Source organism: Leopardus geoffroyi, chromosome B1 (assembly GCF_018350155.1).
Source record: "Leopardus geoffroyi isolate Oge1 chromosome B1, O.geoffroyi_Oge1_pat1.0, whole genome shotgun sequence".
In the NCBI taxonomy this organism is placed as follows: Eukaryota; Metazoa; Chordata; class Mammalia; order Carnivora; family Felidae; genus Leopardus; species Leopardus geoffroyi.
The window spans coordinates 31,897,971-31,915,497 of NC_059327.1; the positions used below are offsets into that span (position 1 = coordinate 31,897,971).

The following is a 17,527-nucleotide window of genomic DNA, read 5'->3' on the forward strand; positions in this document are numbered from 1 at the left end:
GAAATGTCCTTCCTGCCCTCTGCTCTTCGCCGTTGGTTGGACTTTGATGCACTTGGTTGCTCAAAGCCTTCTGAAGGAAAGACAAAGAGGGAAGATACTTGCTTTTTGCAAAGAAAGGGCAATGCGGCTCATATGGACAGGAGAGGGGAATTGAGATTCCATTTCAGCTACCATTATGCACACTCTCAATTAGGCACTTTGGGATGTAATGTTTTATTTAATCCTTATAAGAACTTCCTCCTTGTTGTGGGTGAGGAGGTTCAGGCGCACAGCAGTTGACTTATCCGAGATCACACAGCGAGGATAGAGCCGGGCCATCATTTGAACACAGAATTTGTGGTTTGGTTGTTTTGTGTATCACACCATGCTCCCACGTTGCTTTGTTACATGGCCCTCTCCTCCTTACGTACCTTCCGAGAGATGGAATTTAGCTGCTCATGAGAGAGTGTTGTGAGACGGACCTCTTAATCCTATTATGGGCTAGCTAGATGTCCTAGGGGGTCGTGAAAACTCTTTTGGGTTGCTTCGTGGGCTAAGAAACCTGAGAGAATATGTGTTCTTCAGACCTGCCTGGGGGATACTTCAGGCCAGGGGAGAAGCCACCATGGAGAGTCTGTGTGAGCGAGTGGAATGTTCTTGAAATTCTGGCTCCAATTGCAAGGCTCTACAGCAGGCCCTCTGTTCACCAGAATGGTTCCCCCAGGCCAGGGACAAGGACAAGTCAAGGGCAGCACACAGCTCAGGCTGTGACATGCCAAGGATCTGGAGGCTGCCTTTCACAGCCTTGTGGTTCTCTGTGGACACACAACCATGAGTTATTTCTGTGTTATCTGTTCAATTCATTACCTTCAACAGTCTACTCAGTGTGATAAGGACGTAGTAACCAAGTAGCAGAGAGACTAGAGGTTGGTTCTTCTACTACAACTAAAATCGTACTCTTGTAAAGACATGAGTTCTGTGTCTGTCATGTCCAATGGCCTGGATCAATTAGATCACGGCGGTCTAGATAAACAAACTATTGCTTTCTTGATTTGTTTAGTTCTTTGTTTTTACCTTATCTTCTTCCAAAAATATTTGGGGGGATATTAATAGTGAGATGAACGCTTTGAAAGTATAAAATAATGACCTCCAGAAACTGAGATAAAATTAAAAAATATGGATAGATCATGGCGGTCTAGATAAACAAACTATTGCTTTCTTGATTTGTTTAGTTCTTTACTTGTTTTTACCTTATCGTCTTCCAAAAATATTTCGGGGGATATTAATAGTGAGATGAGTGCTTTGAAAGTATAAAATAATAACTATAAGAAACTGAGATAAAATTAAAAAATACGGATAAGAAAATTAGACGAATCCAAGGACTAACCTGGATGCTATTCAGTCTATTCAAGGGAGCCATAAACTTGGTTCGGAGGCTTACAAGATGGGAAAGCAAAGAGAGAAACATTACTTGTCATAAGATTTTGTGTCCACACATTTCTTGGTGTGGGGCGGGGGGGAGCTCTGAAGAAACCTGATTTTTCTGTTGCTGAGATCTTGGAGAGATATCTCCCATGCCTCACTGTGTAGAAGGGACCACATCTCCAATAGCCCCTACAAGCGATACAAAGGCAAGAGAGCCATTGTGTAAAGAATGTCACATAATAATGGTGACAACAAGAGTAATTCACAACTGCATTCCACTTTACAGTCTAAAAAGCATGTTGACATATAGACCCCAGTGGGATCCCCACAACAATTTATGCCATGGCTATGATTGTAATTATTTTTATCATTTTCCCTTTAAGTTATCAAGGGATATTAAATGACTTACTCAAGGATTTGTAGCCAATAAATCATAAAAATAGGACTAGAAATATGTCACCAGGTTCAGAATACCATGTTCTAAAATTATTCAATACTGTAAGAAATACTTTTTGTATTTATAATACATTATTAGACCAAACAGCATGAAATTACTTTTTTCCCCCAAATAGTTTCATATGTTCAACATACATTTATCAATAAAAATCCATGTATAAAGCTGAACCATATTAATTGTCATTTTTGTAGCTCAAAAATGGTCAATATAATAATATAGTATGTAGTGTGGTGATGAGGGAGAGAGACCAAAAGAAAGACGGGGTGGATGAGTAGGGATGAGAGAGAGAGAGATAGAGGCAGGGAGACATATATATAAAGAGAGAGAGGGACAGAAAGAGACAGAGACACAGAGAGGGACAGAGAAAGATAGGGATAGAGACAGAGAGTGACAGAGAGAGAAAAGAGGAACAGCTAAATGAATATGCCCACTGGGTAATTGCTTGTTTCTTATTAGCTAATTCATTTGGTCGAGAGCTTCCTTTCCCACTGCAGCAGTGACAACTTCCTTCCACTATCCTTTCTTGATCATTCGATCCCACTGCCACAAGAAAAATGATAACACCCAATTCTTCAAATCACCCATTAAAACAAGATGGCTTATACAGACCAGAAAGAGGCACCCTGCCCAACGGGAGTAGGGACACACAACAGAGAACCTTCTCCTTGCTCCTCCTGGGTCTGTGTGATCTCTCGCACCGTTATTTTCTGAAGGAGGGTCCGAAGCAGTTGCAAACCGAGAATGGATTCCAAGCAGTGCATTCATTACAATAAAATCCCCTACTGCAAAAATACTGAATACCCCATGGAGTTCATTACAATAGCATCTGACCTGTATTTCTAGCCAGCTAAGTCTTAACTTCTCTGGGAAATATAAAAAACAGCCCAGGGGAAACCATTTTGTCAATTCAGTTGCTTGTGTCTGAAAACACCAGTCTATGATTTTTCGTTTTCTTTTTTAAGCGATGCTGATGCAGCCGGGCCCTGCCCCGGAGCAATCACTTGCCAGAGACGTTAAGAAAATAAATAAATAAAAAGCCAAGCCTCTCGGTCAAGTTGATTTGCATGATGTCCATCGCAGAGTATCAAAAACCTGCGTCTTCACTGCTTTCGCTCTCACACTGCTTCAAAAATGGCCGGACAGATGTTTTTTCAATTTCACATACAAACTTCACTTCCTGGCGGTAGCATGTGTGCCAAGTTCCAGCTCAGTGCAGGTTTTTATGGCTGAATTCTAAACCCCTGACAATAGGGGGTTATAATGAAATGCCGACAGACCCCTTAGCGCCAACAAATGCAATGGCTCGATGCAAAGGAGGAGGATATGTGCCCGGTGAGTTCCAGCTGGGCCTATGCAGGCCAATCAATCCTTGTAAGAAGAAAAGTGGTTTTTCCTTAACTCCCCATGTTCACAGAGATTTGGGGGCCAGACGGACTTGCCTTTACTTTGGCCTCTATCCATAGAGAGAGAGTTGTCCAGAGAAATTCTCAGTTGCAAGTAGATGTGATCAGCTTTCCTAAAATGGCACCCACTGGTGTCCCCAAAGATGGTCTATTCAACAGGCTTGCGACACTTGTGGGACCACTTCTTCCAAAGCAGGATAGCCATCGAGCAATTCTAAAGATTGGGGCAGAATCTATACGGGCAGAAATCCGACCCGTGCTCAGGGACTCCTACTTCATTTACATAGTTTTAGCCTATGCCCTGGGGCTCAATATTTTTATGTTTTCAACAACAGATATCAAGACATTTTCTATGGTAGAGTATTAAATGATTATTATAGGAAATTTAGACCATATGGAAGTAGTTTCAAAAAGAAAGCGTACTCCCACCATAAAAAACAACCTTGTTGGGGCGCCTGGGTGGCGCAGTCGGTTAAGCGTCCGACTTCAGCCAGGTCACGATCTCGCGGTCCGTGAGTTCGAGCCCCGCGTCGGGCTCTGGGCTGATGGCTCAGAGCCTGGAGCCTGTTTCCGATTCTGTGTCTCCCTCTCTCTCTGCCCCTCCCCCGTTCATGCTTTGTCTCTCTCTGTCCCAAAAATAAATAAACGTTGAAAAAAAAATTAAAAAAACAAAACAAAACAAAACAAAAAAACAACCTTGTTAACATTTTGACATATTTCTATTGTCTTTTACTCCGGGAAGGAAAAAGAAACCCTGTTACAATAGTAACATTCTCATTATACACAATTTGAAAAGCACGCATATGTAAAAAGGAAAAGAGAAATGACACGCTTTATTTCCGTGCAGGGACAACCGCCGTTAACTTTTAAAGGATAACCTTCTAGTCATGGATAGATACATTTTGAAGATTGCAGTGTCTTCTCTGATGCACAACAAATGGAATTCTGCCAGGGGATCAATGAAAGAGGGAGTAAAAGAAAAGTGGCAAAATTATCAAAGCCACAGATTGGAAGCTAGGCTCCATAAAATCTGTCAATGATGCAGACCTGGGTCCTGAGAATGGAGAACAGATATAAGGAGTGATGTTTGCCTTGCAAAGTTCACTATAATCAATAAGCTTTTCCCGGGATTTTGAAAATTTATCAGTGTCTGCTTTTTTGTAGCAGAAAGGTTAACAGGCAACCTTGTTTACAGGTAGTAAAGCCTTAAATCAAAGAGGAGCATTAACAGCCAGGAAAGCTATTAGGCCTAGTGCTAAGGATTATATAATTTTTAACCAAAAAAAAAAGAGGAGATTTTCCATTTGTTTCTTTTAACAGCTTTTATTGGTTTCTGCTACATCAAAATTAATGCACGTTCATCATAGAAGATTTTGAAAATATGGAGAAGTTAAAGGAATAAATTTAAGAACATTCATAATCCATCGGCCAGAGATAACATTGTTAAAAGTTTTGATGTATATCGCATCCTTCTAAATTTTTGCTTTGTACGTGTTCTTAGAAAATAAAATTGGGTTGGGGCCCCCGGGTTGCTCAGATGGTTGAAGGCCTGACTCTTGATTTGTTAGGGTCTTGATTTGTCAGGTCATGAACCCAGGGTCATGGGATTGAGCTCCGGGCTAAGTGTGGAGCCTGCTTAAGATTCTCTCTCTCTCTCTCTCTCTCTCTCTCTCTCTCGGGGCTCCTGGGTGGCTCAGTTGGTTAAGCGTCCGACTTCTGCTCAGGTCATGATCTCACGGTTCATCAATTCGAGCCCGGCGTTGGGCTCTGTGCTGACAGCTCAGAGCTTGGAACCTGGAACCTGCTTCAGATTCTGTCTCCCTCTCTCTCTCTGCCCTTCCCCGGCTCACACTCTGTCTCCGTATCAAAAATAAACAAACGTTAAAAAAAAAATTAAAAGATTCTCTCTCTCTCTCTCCCTCTCTCCCTCTGCTCCTCTCCCCTGATCGCATGCTCCCTCTCTTTAAAATTAAAAAAAAAGTTAATAATTAAAAAAATTAAATTGGGTTTGATGTATATGTTAAGATGTAATTTGTCCTATTCACCTGAGGAAGCATATCTTTCAATGTCAGCAAATATTCTTCTCCAACATTAGCTTTAATATTTGCGTAGCGTTCTATTTTATAGACTTAATATAGTTTACCCCATTGCTTGGTCATTTCCATTATTTCCCAATTTTTCACAATTATAAAAATGCCCTTGGATCGATTTTTTTTTTTTTTTTTTTTTTTTTGCAAATTTATGATTATCTCCTTGGGATTAACTTCTCAAAATTAAATTGCTGGGTTAAAAAATGGGCACATTTTAAAATACTTTGATTTTATTTATTTATTTATTTTTCAACATTTATTTATTTTTGGGACAGAGAGAGACAGAGCATGAACGGGGGAGGGGCAGAGAGAGAGGGAGACACAGAATCGGCAACAGGCTCCAGGCTCCGAGCCATCAGCCCAGAGCCTGACGCGGGGCTCGAACTCACGGACCGCGAGATCGTGACCTGGCTGAAGTCGGACGCTCAACCGACTGCGCCACCCAGGCGCCCCTAAAATACTTTGATTTTATTTTATTTTTATTTTATTTATTTATTTATTTATTTTTTTAATGTTTATTTATTTTTGAGACAGAGAGAGACAGAGCATGAGTGGGGGAGGGGCAGAGAGAGAGGGAGACACAGAATCGGAAGCAGGCTCCAGGCTCTGAGCCATCAGCCCAGAGCCTGATGCGGGGCTCGAACTCACAAACCGTGAGATCGTGACCTGAGCTGAAGTCAGACGCTCAACCGACTGAGCCACCCAGGCGCCCCTAAAATACTTTGATTTTAAATACACATTGCCAAAGTCCCCCCAGAGAGATGAAACCTCCCCTTAGTAAAGGAAGAGTATCTGTTTCCCTGCCCTGTTCCTTTCTCCTTAATCTTTGGCAGTTTGGTAAAGTGGAAAGTAACCTCTCATTACTGTTTTAATTTGCATTCGATTACTAATCAGTTTGAACATGTTTTAGGCCTATGAAAGTCTTTTGGTCATTTTCACTCATGTCTCACTCATGTTTGTGACCTTGCTTTTCCGATCCTTTGCCCATTTTCCTCATTGGGATGTTTTTCTGTTTTCTAATTGATTTATAACAGCCTATTAGCTATTGAGGATAAGAACATATCTAAATAATTATGATAAAGATTTTTCCTAATTTGTCATTTGCCTTTTCTCTGCGTGTTAAGGAAGTTTTGCGTCATGGGGCGGGCAAATCTGTTCCGTGATGTTCTGTTTAGGCTTTGAGGTTGAAAGGATTATGTAGATTATATAACCTTCCTAATTTTTCTACTAGCGCCTTTATAATTTTGTTTTAGCAAATAACTCATTAATCCATTTACATTACTTTAGTGTTTAACACGAGGAAGCACTTTAAATTTTGTCTCTGGGGGGCCTGTATATTGTTCCCATGCATTTATGTCCCCATTAATTTGAAATGTCGCCTTTATTAAGTTTCAGTTCTCATATATATCCAGGTCTGTTTCTGGCCTCTATTTTCTCCAAGGATTTGTCTGCCTGTTTCTACACTCATGTAACACTGACTTCATTGATGTAGATTTTTCGTAAGATTTAATATCTGTTAAGATAAATGCTTTCTTAGTACTTTTGAAGTATTAACAGAACTTTCTGGCTCTTATAGGGTTGTTGTTTTTTTAATAGTTATCTATTAAACATAACAATTGGGTTTGTGGACATAAACAAATTAAAATTCCTCTTGGGATTTTTGTTATCATTGCATTAAATTTTATTATTTTTTTATTTTTTTATTAAAAAAAATTTCTTTTTTCAACGTTTATTTATTTTTGGGACAGAGAGAGACAGAGCATGAACGGGGGAGGGGCAGAGAGAGAGGGAGACACAGAATCGGAAACAGGCTCCAGGCTCTGAGCCATCAGCCCAGAGCCCGATGCGGGGCTCGAACTCACAGACAGCGAGATCATGACCTGGCTGAAGTCGGACGCTTAACCGACTGCGCCACCCAGGCGCCCCAGTTGCATTAAATTTTAAATTAAGTTGGGTATTTAGCATTTCACAAAAATTTCCTAAAAGGTATTTTAATTGGGCATATTATAACTCTGTGCTTATTCAACTCCACAACAATTGTTCCATGTTACTTAGCGAAGTTTGAGGCGACTCTTTCATGGAGAGGCAGCCACATTTGACCTAATGGATCTACTTTAGTTTGAGATCTGTTGTTTAGAAAAGAGGTATTTGTAAAAGTGAATCAGGTGCTGAATATAAATGGAATCAAGGGTGTATATGTGTGCCTCATGTTATAAAAACCCTCCTCTATCATGGTGTAGGAGGAGAGGTGGTGCTTTTGCAGACTCAGAAGTCAAGGCGCCATCTTGGTGCCTGCATGGTTCACATGGAGTGGTGGAGATTGGACTGTGATCGGAATCAGGGCCTCCGGAGTCTCAGCTTTTCTTTGGCCTCTAATTGTGTGCCTTCCAGAAAGGGGAAAGGTCCCCGACTTCATTTTATTGATGTGAAAGCCAATGCTAGAAGAGGAGATTTTGCTTGAGAGTATGAATACAATCCACTCCCAATGGTTAGCCCTGTGTCCTATTCTGTAATAATAGTGAATTAGCCCAATTTTTTCTTCAGTTTAATCTTCAAGTATGATGTGAGATTCTTCCAAGACTTCATCCTCCTTTCCAATTTTTTCTCTTGATTCCTATTACTTGCGGAAAGACAGACATGTACTCAGATGCGTCTTTCTGCGCTTAAATCAGGACTACATAAGGACGAGCAGTTTTTAGATAAAGCTCTTTTTTTGAGGTCTTTGGTTTGTAGTTTGGCTATAAAAGACATCATATTGCAGGGATGCTATATGGTGATTTTATATATGTAATTGTGTGAACATAGCCCAAAGTGTATCTTCATATGGAGGTAGAAAATATGGAGAGACAAGAAACGGGAATGGAGTCTTACAGAGGACATCAGAACAGTTGACCTTCAATTCACCCTGTACTTGGTCTTTGAGCCATAAGTCACATACATGTCCTCACTTTCAAAATTTACTTTGTTGGGTAGCTGGGTCACTGAAGATACGAAGCAGAAGTTAGCACTCCTAGCCTTGACCATTAGGTTTCAGTAATTCCTTCACCACATCATATGACAGTTCAGAATTCTGGAGACGGTGCTAAAATGAATCCCTGGAACTTGACATTATTCTCCAAGATGCTGTATCTGCCAATTTTACCCTTGTGAACTGTAGATTACCCCTTACTTGAGCTAGTTGAACAGAAAAGATACAATTATCTTCTTGTATGATGTAACTTGGTGGAGTATCTGACATTAAGAGGTAGGGCATTTCATTGTGGAAATTGCCTTTATTTTTCTTGGAAATTACAACACTTAGCTTTTGGCTTCCTTTAGGTAATTTTAGTGTTAATATTGGTGTTTTTTTCTACACATTACATCAGAGGGGCCTAACTTGCAACTTCATTTCCCAGGGGCTTTGAAAGTAGAGAGAGAGAGAGAGAGAGAGAGGGAGGGAGGGAGGTAATCTCCTAGATGTTAATAAACGTTTACATTTAATGAAGCAGTGGCCCATAGAGATGGTACTCTCAGAGATGTTAACCCTGTAGATGAAACCTCTGGAGCGCTGAGAATTACCAGGGAAGCGCAGAGCTCCCAGCCAGGACTTCTTTTTAGGGTGAAAAAGAGGTTTCCATTCTTGAGTAGCTTTGATGATTTTGCCGATGTTGGTCTTAGTGTTCTCTTGTCAAGCTTCTGGTCGTGAGCAAAGACCTATCATCGTATTACCTCCCGCTGCTGTCTTCCTGACTCCCTGGCAGAAGAGCACTCTGTCTGCTGAGTCTCCTTAGCATCGTGTGTGTTCCTCCAGTAGGACTGTGAACCTGTTCATTGTTTTGTCTGTGCGTTCCCTCCACTGGGCAAGGCGGGGACGTTGTTGCATCCTACTTTGTTTTGAATCCCCAGAATCTGGGACAATGCCTGGAACCAATGAGTAATGTGTGTTGGTTGTATGTCCCGAAGAAAGGACTTCGTGCCTAGGTTTGTCCCTTCCTAAGAGGATTGTGCCTTTGCTTTCCAGTCATGTCATCAAGTCCTACTGTTGGATCTTCTAGCACGTCCTCCATCCTTCCATTTTCCTCTTCAGTTTTTCCTGCCGTCAAACAGAAGAGTGCCTTTGCCCCTGTCATCAGGCCACAAGGCTCCCCTTCACCTGCCTGCTCCAGTGGCAATGGAAATGGATTCAGAGGTAAGCAAAGGTACCACTTTGGTACCGCCATGATTAGATGGGCCACAGGGCCGGCAGAGTAAGAGCAAACAGCACAGCATCATTCCCCATCTTTAACCATGTACCTACAAAGAGGTGCTTTGGTGTTTTCACCATGGGTCACAGACGGCTTATACAACTGAGCTTGTACTCCATCCAAGGGCACGATGGAGGAAAACAGAGAAGTCGGACAGCTCTTCGAGGTCACGGAATTAACTATGATAGAGCCATATACACCCTCCAGGAGTGTCTGGACTGCCCAGACCTTTGGTTTCCACAGGGCCGTGTCACCGTTTCCCAGAAGGTGCCTCGTTGCCACATCAGATACCGTATGGTGATTGGTGCTTACCTGTCTTGCCGTCTACACTGCATACATATTCCCATGGCACAAATGGACAGGATCCATTGGGAGCAACCAGCCCATTGTGAGAGTTCTGGTTACATGCCAGTCAGATTGATAGCAGGTGCCTGATCTGGGGTGGGGCAGGAAAGAAAGAAGGTAAAAAGACATACACCGTCTAAGAACAAAAATGAATATCGCCCATCCAACCCATTTTTGAGCAATGTCTGAAAATAGAGTATGACATAACATTACACAAATGTGATGAGTGCACGAGAATCTAATCATCTCGCTGTGAATGGGAGCCAGCTGATGGCAAAAGAGCAAATTGGAACCTGCTGAACACCATGGATCCTGACGACCCACATTATTTTTAGGCTCTTTTTCATGTCTTGACATGAAAACATTCACGACTAGCGGCATTGGCTAAAACCGAGCAGGGCAGAGGTTTGGTTAACCCCTTATGGATCAGAGCCTCTGAGCTCAGCAGAACCTCAGATGACCTGTGCCGTCCCCAGGACGGCATCTGCCTAGTAGCTTTATGATTATGCATAGATTCCTGACCCTCTGGGTCACCTGTGAGGGTTCATCTGCCAGTTGTGGCCGAGCAGAGCTCTGGGAGGCACGGTAGGTTCCTGTCCCATTCTACCGTAAGAGACAGTGGTGTCTCCTCAAAGTCAAGTGACTGGACAAACTGTGAAACGGGAACTGGAAGCTCAGCCCTAAGAAGAGGTCCCTGAGAATTCTTTCACTTTCAACGAGACAAGTAGCTGGGAAACATGCCATCCAACGTGTGAGTAGTTGGAAACATCTGTATATTTGAGGGGGACAAGATAGATCTGTTTGGTTCTAATCTAGATGCCTGATCCATAGAGAAAGAGGCTCAGCCCGCGGCTCAGTGTCACTACCTGCCTGGTCTCTCCTCAACAACCAGTGGTTTCCATCCCGTCCTTGGGGGATATGCTCAGAACGTTTTCTATGAATGGCCTCATCTCGAGACCAGGAAGTGGATACAGTGGTCGAATATTTGGTGTATCTTTCCCTTCTGCCTGCCGGTGTCGGTGATGATGTCTCCCCTTTCTAAGTGCTGTGATTTTAGTCACGTCCCTTAACCAAGTGGGGGCCACACAGTTCTTGCTGGGGAAATGTAGAGCAAGGGCCCCCCGAAAGGCTAAGAAGGAGTGCAGGTGTAGGAGGAAGTCGGGAGGGATGCAGCCCTTTCCTCCTTGCAGGCAACCCTTGCCAACATTTCCAGCTTCACTTCGAGGAGGAAAAGTACGACTTCACTTCCACTTGCCATCCCTCCTTTATCTCTCTTGTGCGTGCACTCAGCTGGGCGAGTTGAGCTGGTTGCCTCCGATCTTCTGGGCAGAAGATACTCAACGATGGGCCCTGCCTGGCTTTGGGCCCTCAGGAATGCTGGGACAGATCTTTCACCGGCTCCCATGACCCGGAATCTACCCCCTGCCTGTGGCTGCTTGCCTAAGTCTAGCTGTGGTGTGACCCGTTCAGAGTTGAGTTGGCCCCAAATGCTGGAAGGGTCTGTGCGGTCATAGTGAGGTTTCTCTGCAGGGACAGCAGTCGCCAGAAGACCCTCCCTAGGTTCCTCAGCCATGTGAGCTTCTGGTCCCCCACAGGTCAGAATAATTAGACTGAGGAGGTGGCTGAGCCACACGTTCCGTGTCGGCAGGAGTGACGATTTTATCAGTTGCGCGTAGGCACAGGCTCTGGGATCTAGTCTCCTTTCTATAGAATCGCTGAAATGTCCCGAGCCTCTTTGGGAACCCTACAATTCCCTCGAAATTCCTCTGGCAATTTGAGCCTGAAGAAGAAGGAAGACAGTAGGGAGGAGGTGGAGGGGGAGAGCCGTGCCTAAATTAGGGGTGCAGACTCCCACTTCTCCTCATGTGGCATCAGGTGACTAGACCTTCAAGGTCCAATGCTACCAGGTGTCCCACTGATGCCTAGAAGGAGAAAACAAGCTGGCTTCAAACGAGCTAGCCACAGTCCCCGAGCGAAGGAGTCTTGGGATTGCCGGGGCGATCAGCACGAAGCCGCGTCTCTCTAGAGACAGACGGCGGGAGAGTAAAAGTGTGGTCGGAAGTGCCTGGGTGGTCACAGGCTGGTCCGTAAGATGAGAGGGGCTCAATCATCTGCAGAGGTCACGTGCAACCAGCCGTCTCTGAGGCTTGCTGTTCTTGAGCACCACGTGCAAGACAGTGACCCAAACGCTTTACACGGATTACCTTGCCCAAGCCGCACATGTGACCAAAAAGGGAAGGTCGTACCATTATCACCGTTCTCAGTTAAGTCGTTTCTCCCAAGGCCACACAAGCAAGGTGACCTCAGACGTTTGGATTCCAGAGCCTGTGCTGCGACAGACCACTGTCTCCCCGGGGACAGGCATAGTGCAGTTCCTCTCTTCACCCTTCGCCCATACCTGCTTTCCACCTGGACCAAAGGGGGATTATTGCTTTCCTGGAAAACGCCAAAGGCAGAAAGAAATTGAACAAAGTGCGATTAAGCACGCTCCCCTCGCGACAGTGAGCATGCTTACTTTTTCTCCACTTAACGTCTGCCTTCTGTCTGCTGGCGATGGTTTCTATAAGCAAAAAGTCAGGGTCACCATGTAGCAGAGATCCAGCCCACCCGGTGCCCGAGGTGAGAGTAGGAAGAAGGAAAATATGTGCGATCTGTTGTTCTTCCTGCAGGCAGTAGATCTTCTTCTTTGAGCAGCTCTGCCCTAAGCAGCTTGGGTAACTCCCCGAGGACCCAGGAAAAGGAAGGGGCTGATGAGTTTTAAGTGTAACGGACAAGTTAAAGTTGAAAACGTGAGCCAGAATCCCACTGCCAGAGAGTTATACGTGTAGTGTTCACTCTCCCAGCTTCTACCTCATTTATCAGGCATTTGCAGTGATGAGTATAGATTGTCGAGATAATATTATGCACTGTGTGCCTGATTCATTTTCCAGCTCCCTCCAGGAAAAGAAATAAAATAAAATAAAAAAACCTCCTACACTCTGGGATAATTACCAAGGTTGCTATGTCTCCAAATCATCAGGGAGTGTCCAGAATTGAACTGCCTTTATTGAAAAGTTACATCGATTCAATATATAGTAATACAGGCAAAAATAATTAAGGCTTTGCTAGCTGTGTAAGACCTTAATCCAGATCTCACAAACATTCAATAAAGGCTGTATGGGCAGGGAAATAGGCGGCTGACAATTTTGCCCGAGCAGACTAGCTGGCATGGAGAGAAGGGGCAGAGGGAGGGGCGGGGGAGGAAGAGGAGGGGAGGAGGGAAGAGGGGTGGTGTTGGGGGAAGCAGGAAGAATCTCGGCCATTTGCTTAGAAGCTTGGTCAGCACCACTCAGCAAAATGCTTCTATGTATCCGGTGAGCTCTAGACGAGACAGAGACAATAAAACTCAAAGGATCAAGTTCTAGATAGGGTTTTCAGGTTTGATGCAAGGAAGCTCCTCTGCTGATTCCCAAGAATGGGTTCATCACCCGAAAGCCAAGGTCAGAGGGTGCATTTTGCCGTGTGACTTTTCCACATTGTGCCGAGGCTACATTGTTTCCCATATCAAGGGGAAGCCTTGAACCCGATGCCCCCAACAGGTATCGTGTGCGTCCTCCTCACTAGATGGAGGAGACCTTGAGCACCACACTTGGCTAGGGGCTGAAGAGTGGAGATCGGGTGACTCCCAGATTAGGAACACAGTTAAGTCTTCTATTCCAGGGGATCGGCATTCGTTGGTGAACGAGCATCGCGTATCAGCAGTAAGCACCAAAGGAAGATGAGCTAGTTAGAAAAAAAGAAAAAAACTCATCACATTTCAGCTAGAATGGATAGAAACCTAGGATGGATAGAAAGCCTACTGGTCATAAACGACACCCGGTGAGTGACGCTGTAGGCTCAGCACCTGGAGCTTTCTTTCCTGTTCCAACTGATTTGAGACCATACAATCTTCTTTGTAGTCTGATGCTACAAAATGAATATAACGCAAGGATGTGAGTATTTAGTTTACATGTTTACCTCTGTTCTGTCAAGAATACAACCCGTTGATACACAACAAGACAAAACATAGCTCCTGGCCTCCCAACAAAACTTCAACAAGCCTTGTGATGTCAGTGATTCCGTAAGGCTTCGGTGCCTCTGACCGAGCCGTCTGCTAGACCAGACCTGGAGAAAATGGTTTCCCGTATCAGTGCACCGTCTCCCCGGATTGTACCAGACTCTGTCAGTCCCAACCCCCCGCCCCTCACTCCGGGTTATAGACACGAGTGTCAACATCTCTGAGTCTCATTTCTGTGCCACTCTTTCCTTGCAGCCATGACTGGACTTGTCGTGCCCCCGATGTAAAGAAGAGGAACTGCTTTCTTATAGCACAAAACTACTTACTCTGATGGACCAATACTGAAGAAAGCACTATGAGCTCTTTGGGGAGAGTTGTGCCCCAGAACGAACATGACGGACAGATTTGGGTGTGCAAGGAGCCGCATCTCACCTGGCCTCCCGCTTCCTGGATAGCTCTCATGGTGGCTACACAAACTGACCCTCTTGGGGACAAGGACAAAAGATGTCATTGACGTAGTCAGTGCTAAGAGCAGAAATGCAATTCTTTGTTATGAACATTATGAGAACCACCTTCCTATGTTTGTAAAATATTTAAGAAAAAAAAATTGGCAAACAATTCATGCTTAATATTTTGGATACTATTTGTTTTTCTTTGTAGGAAAAAAAAAGTTGAAAGTTTCTATTTTCTATGAAGCCTTTCAGATACCAATTTAGTTTATGCAGAAAAAAAAAAAAAATTGAACACAACAGGGTACCAGCATGGGAGACATTCTTAAACGAAACCTGAACTGAATGATGAAATGTTGTATGTGTGTTTGCTTATAGTTTAATCTCTTCAAAAAACAAAAACAAAAACAAAAAAAAACAAAAAAGGGAAAAATTTTAAAATGTTTTACAATTATTTAAATAAATAAACGTGTAACTTATTGTAAGTAGAGGTAGAAATTAAGACCTTTTTGGAAGAGAGAGGAATTTCTCTTCCTGATGTAAAATGAAAATGATGCAAACAAGTAGTAACGAGTTTAAAAGGTGTGTGATTATTCCTGCAGTTACTTACTAGACTTTTATCCCCCCTCCTGCAGCCCCTCCCCCACTTTTCCCATCATTTTATTGACCCATGGGCAAGAACGCGTACCTTCCACAGATTCCTACAGAAGAGCCCAAGGCAGAAGCAAAGATTCAGTCCATGCGCGTACACAAATACTCAAAGTCATCCACTCATTCCCAGCTCCGTCCACTTTCTAAATAGTCTACATGTCCCTTTTGGTATTCACTCTTTGTGAATGTTTGAAAAATTTGTATTAGCGTTCAACACTCTCCTCCAAGCAGCGCAGAAAATTCCCCTGTTTTAGTGTGTCCCAGGCTTTGCATCCCGGAGCAAGACGTGTCTCGCCTTAAAGAGCAGCCAAAGCCATGTGACTTTCCCAAGTGGCCCCTTTGGAATTCTCCCTTGATAGAGCCACATGCCCCCTCCTTGTTGGTTACCTGGCTGAGCACAGAGGTTATGAGCTCCACGGAACTTCAGAGACAGGGTTTCAGGAAGATGATCCTGTTTCTTGGACTCGTAAGCGCTAGTCTTAGAATGTCCGTGTCCTTTCTTCTCTCTGCAGCTTTCCCCTTTCATGGCATTCAACTTTCTTGAAAAAAATCTGTATCTAACTTGACACAGTTTCCAGACAAGAATGGGATGGTTGTGTGGAAGAAGAATGTTAAAAGCCCTAAATCCCTCTCCTAATGTTCAAAAAGGTGGACACCCAGATTCTTGGCAGGGTCCGAGACTAAGGGCCTCTGTGCTGAAACAGCACTGGTACCCAGGTCTGCAACGGACTCTTCCTAGTTCTGGGACTAGCTCTTAGGGAAACTTTGCAGGAGTGGCTAACAGTGGCTGAGTCCTGAAAGTCTGTGTGATCCTGAAGATGTATCTAGACTCGTTTGGATTTCCGGTAAGGACGTCATTTTTTTTTCTAGGCCAGGGTTCTCCTCGTTGCCTCATTGGTACCACGGTACAGTCTGTATACAGATTTCGGTCTGGGGTTCTAACATCAGAAATTGTTGCAGCTCTCATGGAAACACATCTTCAGTGCATCTGAGCCAATTTTAGGTGACGTCACAAATCCCACCTCCCTTCTGTTTGCCCCACTGATACCTGCCCACAGCTGTCCAGCCCCCAACGGTCTTACCTGCCTTCAATCCATTCTGGAATTACTCAATATGACCCAAATATTATTTCTATGCACATGAGAATCCAAGATTTTAGAAACCTGGCATGCTTATAATTACTGCTGACAGTCCTTCATAGTCAGGGCTTACAGCACCAAAACATAGGCAACGCACCAGAGAAAGTTCCCTGTGAAAATTCTGATCGAAGAGGAAGAGTGTGTGGAATACAAACACCACCATCCAAAAGTGAAGGCAGAACAAAACTAAGCGTGTTTAGACCTGGATTCGAGCCAATCCGACATAAGGAAATGTTTTTTTAAGTAGCATCGCTTTTAGAATCTGTGAATTTTGCTCTTGCATGAAGATGAGTTGGAGTACTGTCTTCAAAATGATTGTAGAATTTGTTGATAGCTTGACACCGAAAAATGTGTGTAACTAAATACCAGACATCCTTGACCATTCAGCTAGAACCTTGGCAGCGACAGATCTATTTAATTGTACAAATGTGTGTACGGATTATTTTTAGTGTACTAATAAATTAAAAACAAAGCTACTCTCTCCTCTTCAGTCTTGCTGTTGAGTCATTCCGGTCCCAGGTTACTTTTGTGCCACTTGGAATACGAGTATTTCTATAGGTAACTACAAATTCTATCCTATCTTTGTAAGAGGAGCTGTGTAAGATTTTCCATTTAAAGGGACAATTTACTTCATTATTTATCTCATTTTTTTTGTTATAGCATCATATTTTTTCCAGTTTTTCTTTGCACATTTCAATATGCATGGTTTAAAAACCATTATCTTCTCTACCTTTTGTACAGTAAGGTCTCATTTTCAAACTGTATAGTTTCCTTTTATCGTTTTGCTTTGTCAGTTATATACAGTATAAAGTTGCTATGCACAGAGCTTTTTGTAAAGACAGCTTTTTTGTTTACTGTTTTTAATGGTCTTACTTATTAAAGAATATCTTGTTTGTAAAATGAATACGTCTACTTCAGTTTTAAACTTTAAATTATCCTAACAAAAAATAAAATTTTTGTACTGTAAAAATGATTGGAACTTTGCCTTTTTTTTCCCCCTGAAGTGCAAAAAAAATAGTTTGGGATTTGTTCTTATGTTTGGGGATTTTCTCATAACTATTAGTCCCTGAGCTCTGGTTGAGGAAATCTTACTACAGCTTTTGCTTACATGGAAAGCGTTCTGAGGTTCTCACTTGCAGGAGAGAATATGTATGACTTTAGGTCATTTTTCTGTATGCATTTATTTATGTATCCATCTGGTGAAATTCCTTTGTAAAAACTCAGAAGGATCCTACTTCCTGGGTTGGACTTTGGCTGTATGGAATTCTTGAGGTAGGTGGGTGGTCTACTCAAGTTTGAAACTGCATGTTGAACAAATGTTATAACTGAC

The 17,527-nt window shown here is 43.2% G+C and overlaps 1 protein-coding gene across 2 annotated transcripts in view; it reads left to right on the forward strand.

Moving 5' to 3' along the window:
- The window catches only part of EBF2 (EBF transcription factor 2), a 198,131-nt gene extending 181,030 nt beyond the window's left edge, over positions 1 to 17,101 (forward strand). Inside the window, exons 15-16 of one of the 2 annotated variants that reach the window (XM_045456765.1) lie at positions 9,355 to 9,522; positions 14,214 to 17,101. In XM_045456765.1, coding sequence (XP_045312721.1) covers positions 9,355 to 9,522; positions 14,214 to 14,245 — 200 coding nt within the window. In that variant the 3' untranslated portion in view covers positions 14,246 to 17,101. The remainder of the gene's footprint in view (positions 1 to 9,354; positions 9,523 to 14,213) is intronic. The other variant, XM_045456766.1, reaches the window with a different exon arrangement.
- The last annotated feature ends 426 nt before the right edge of the window (positions 17,102 to 17,527 follow it).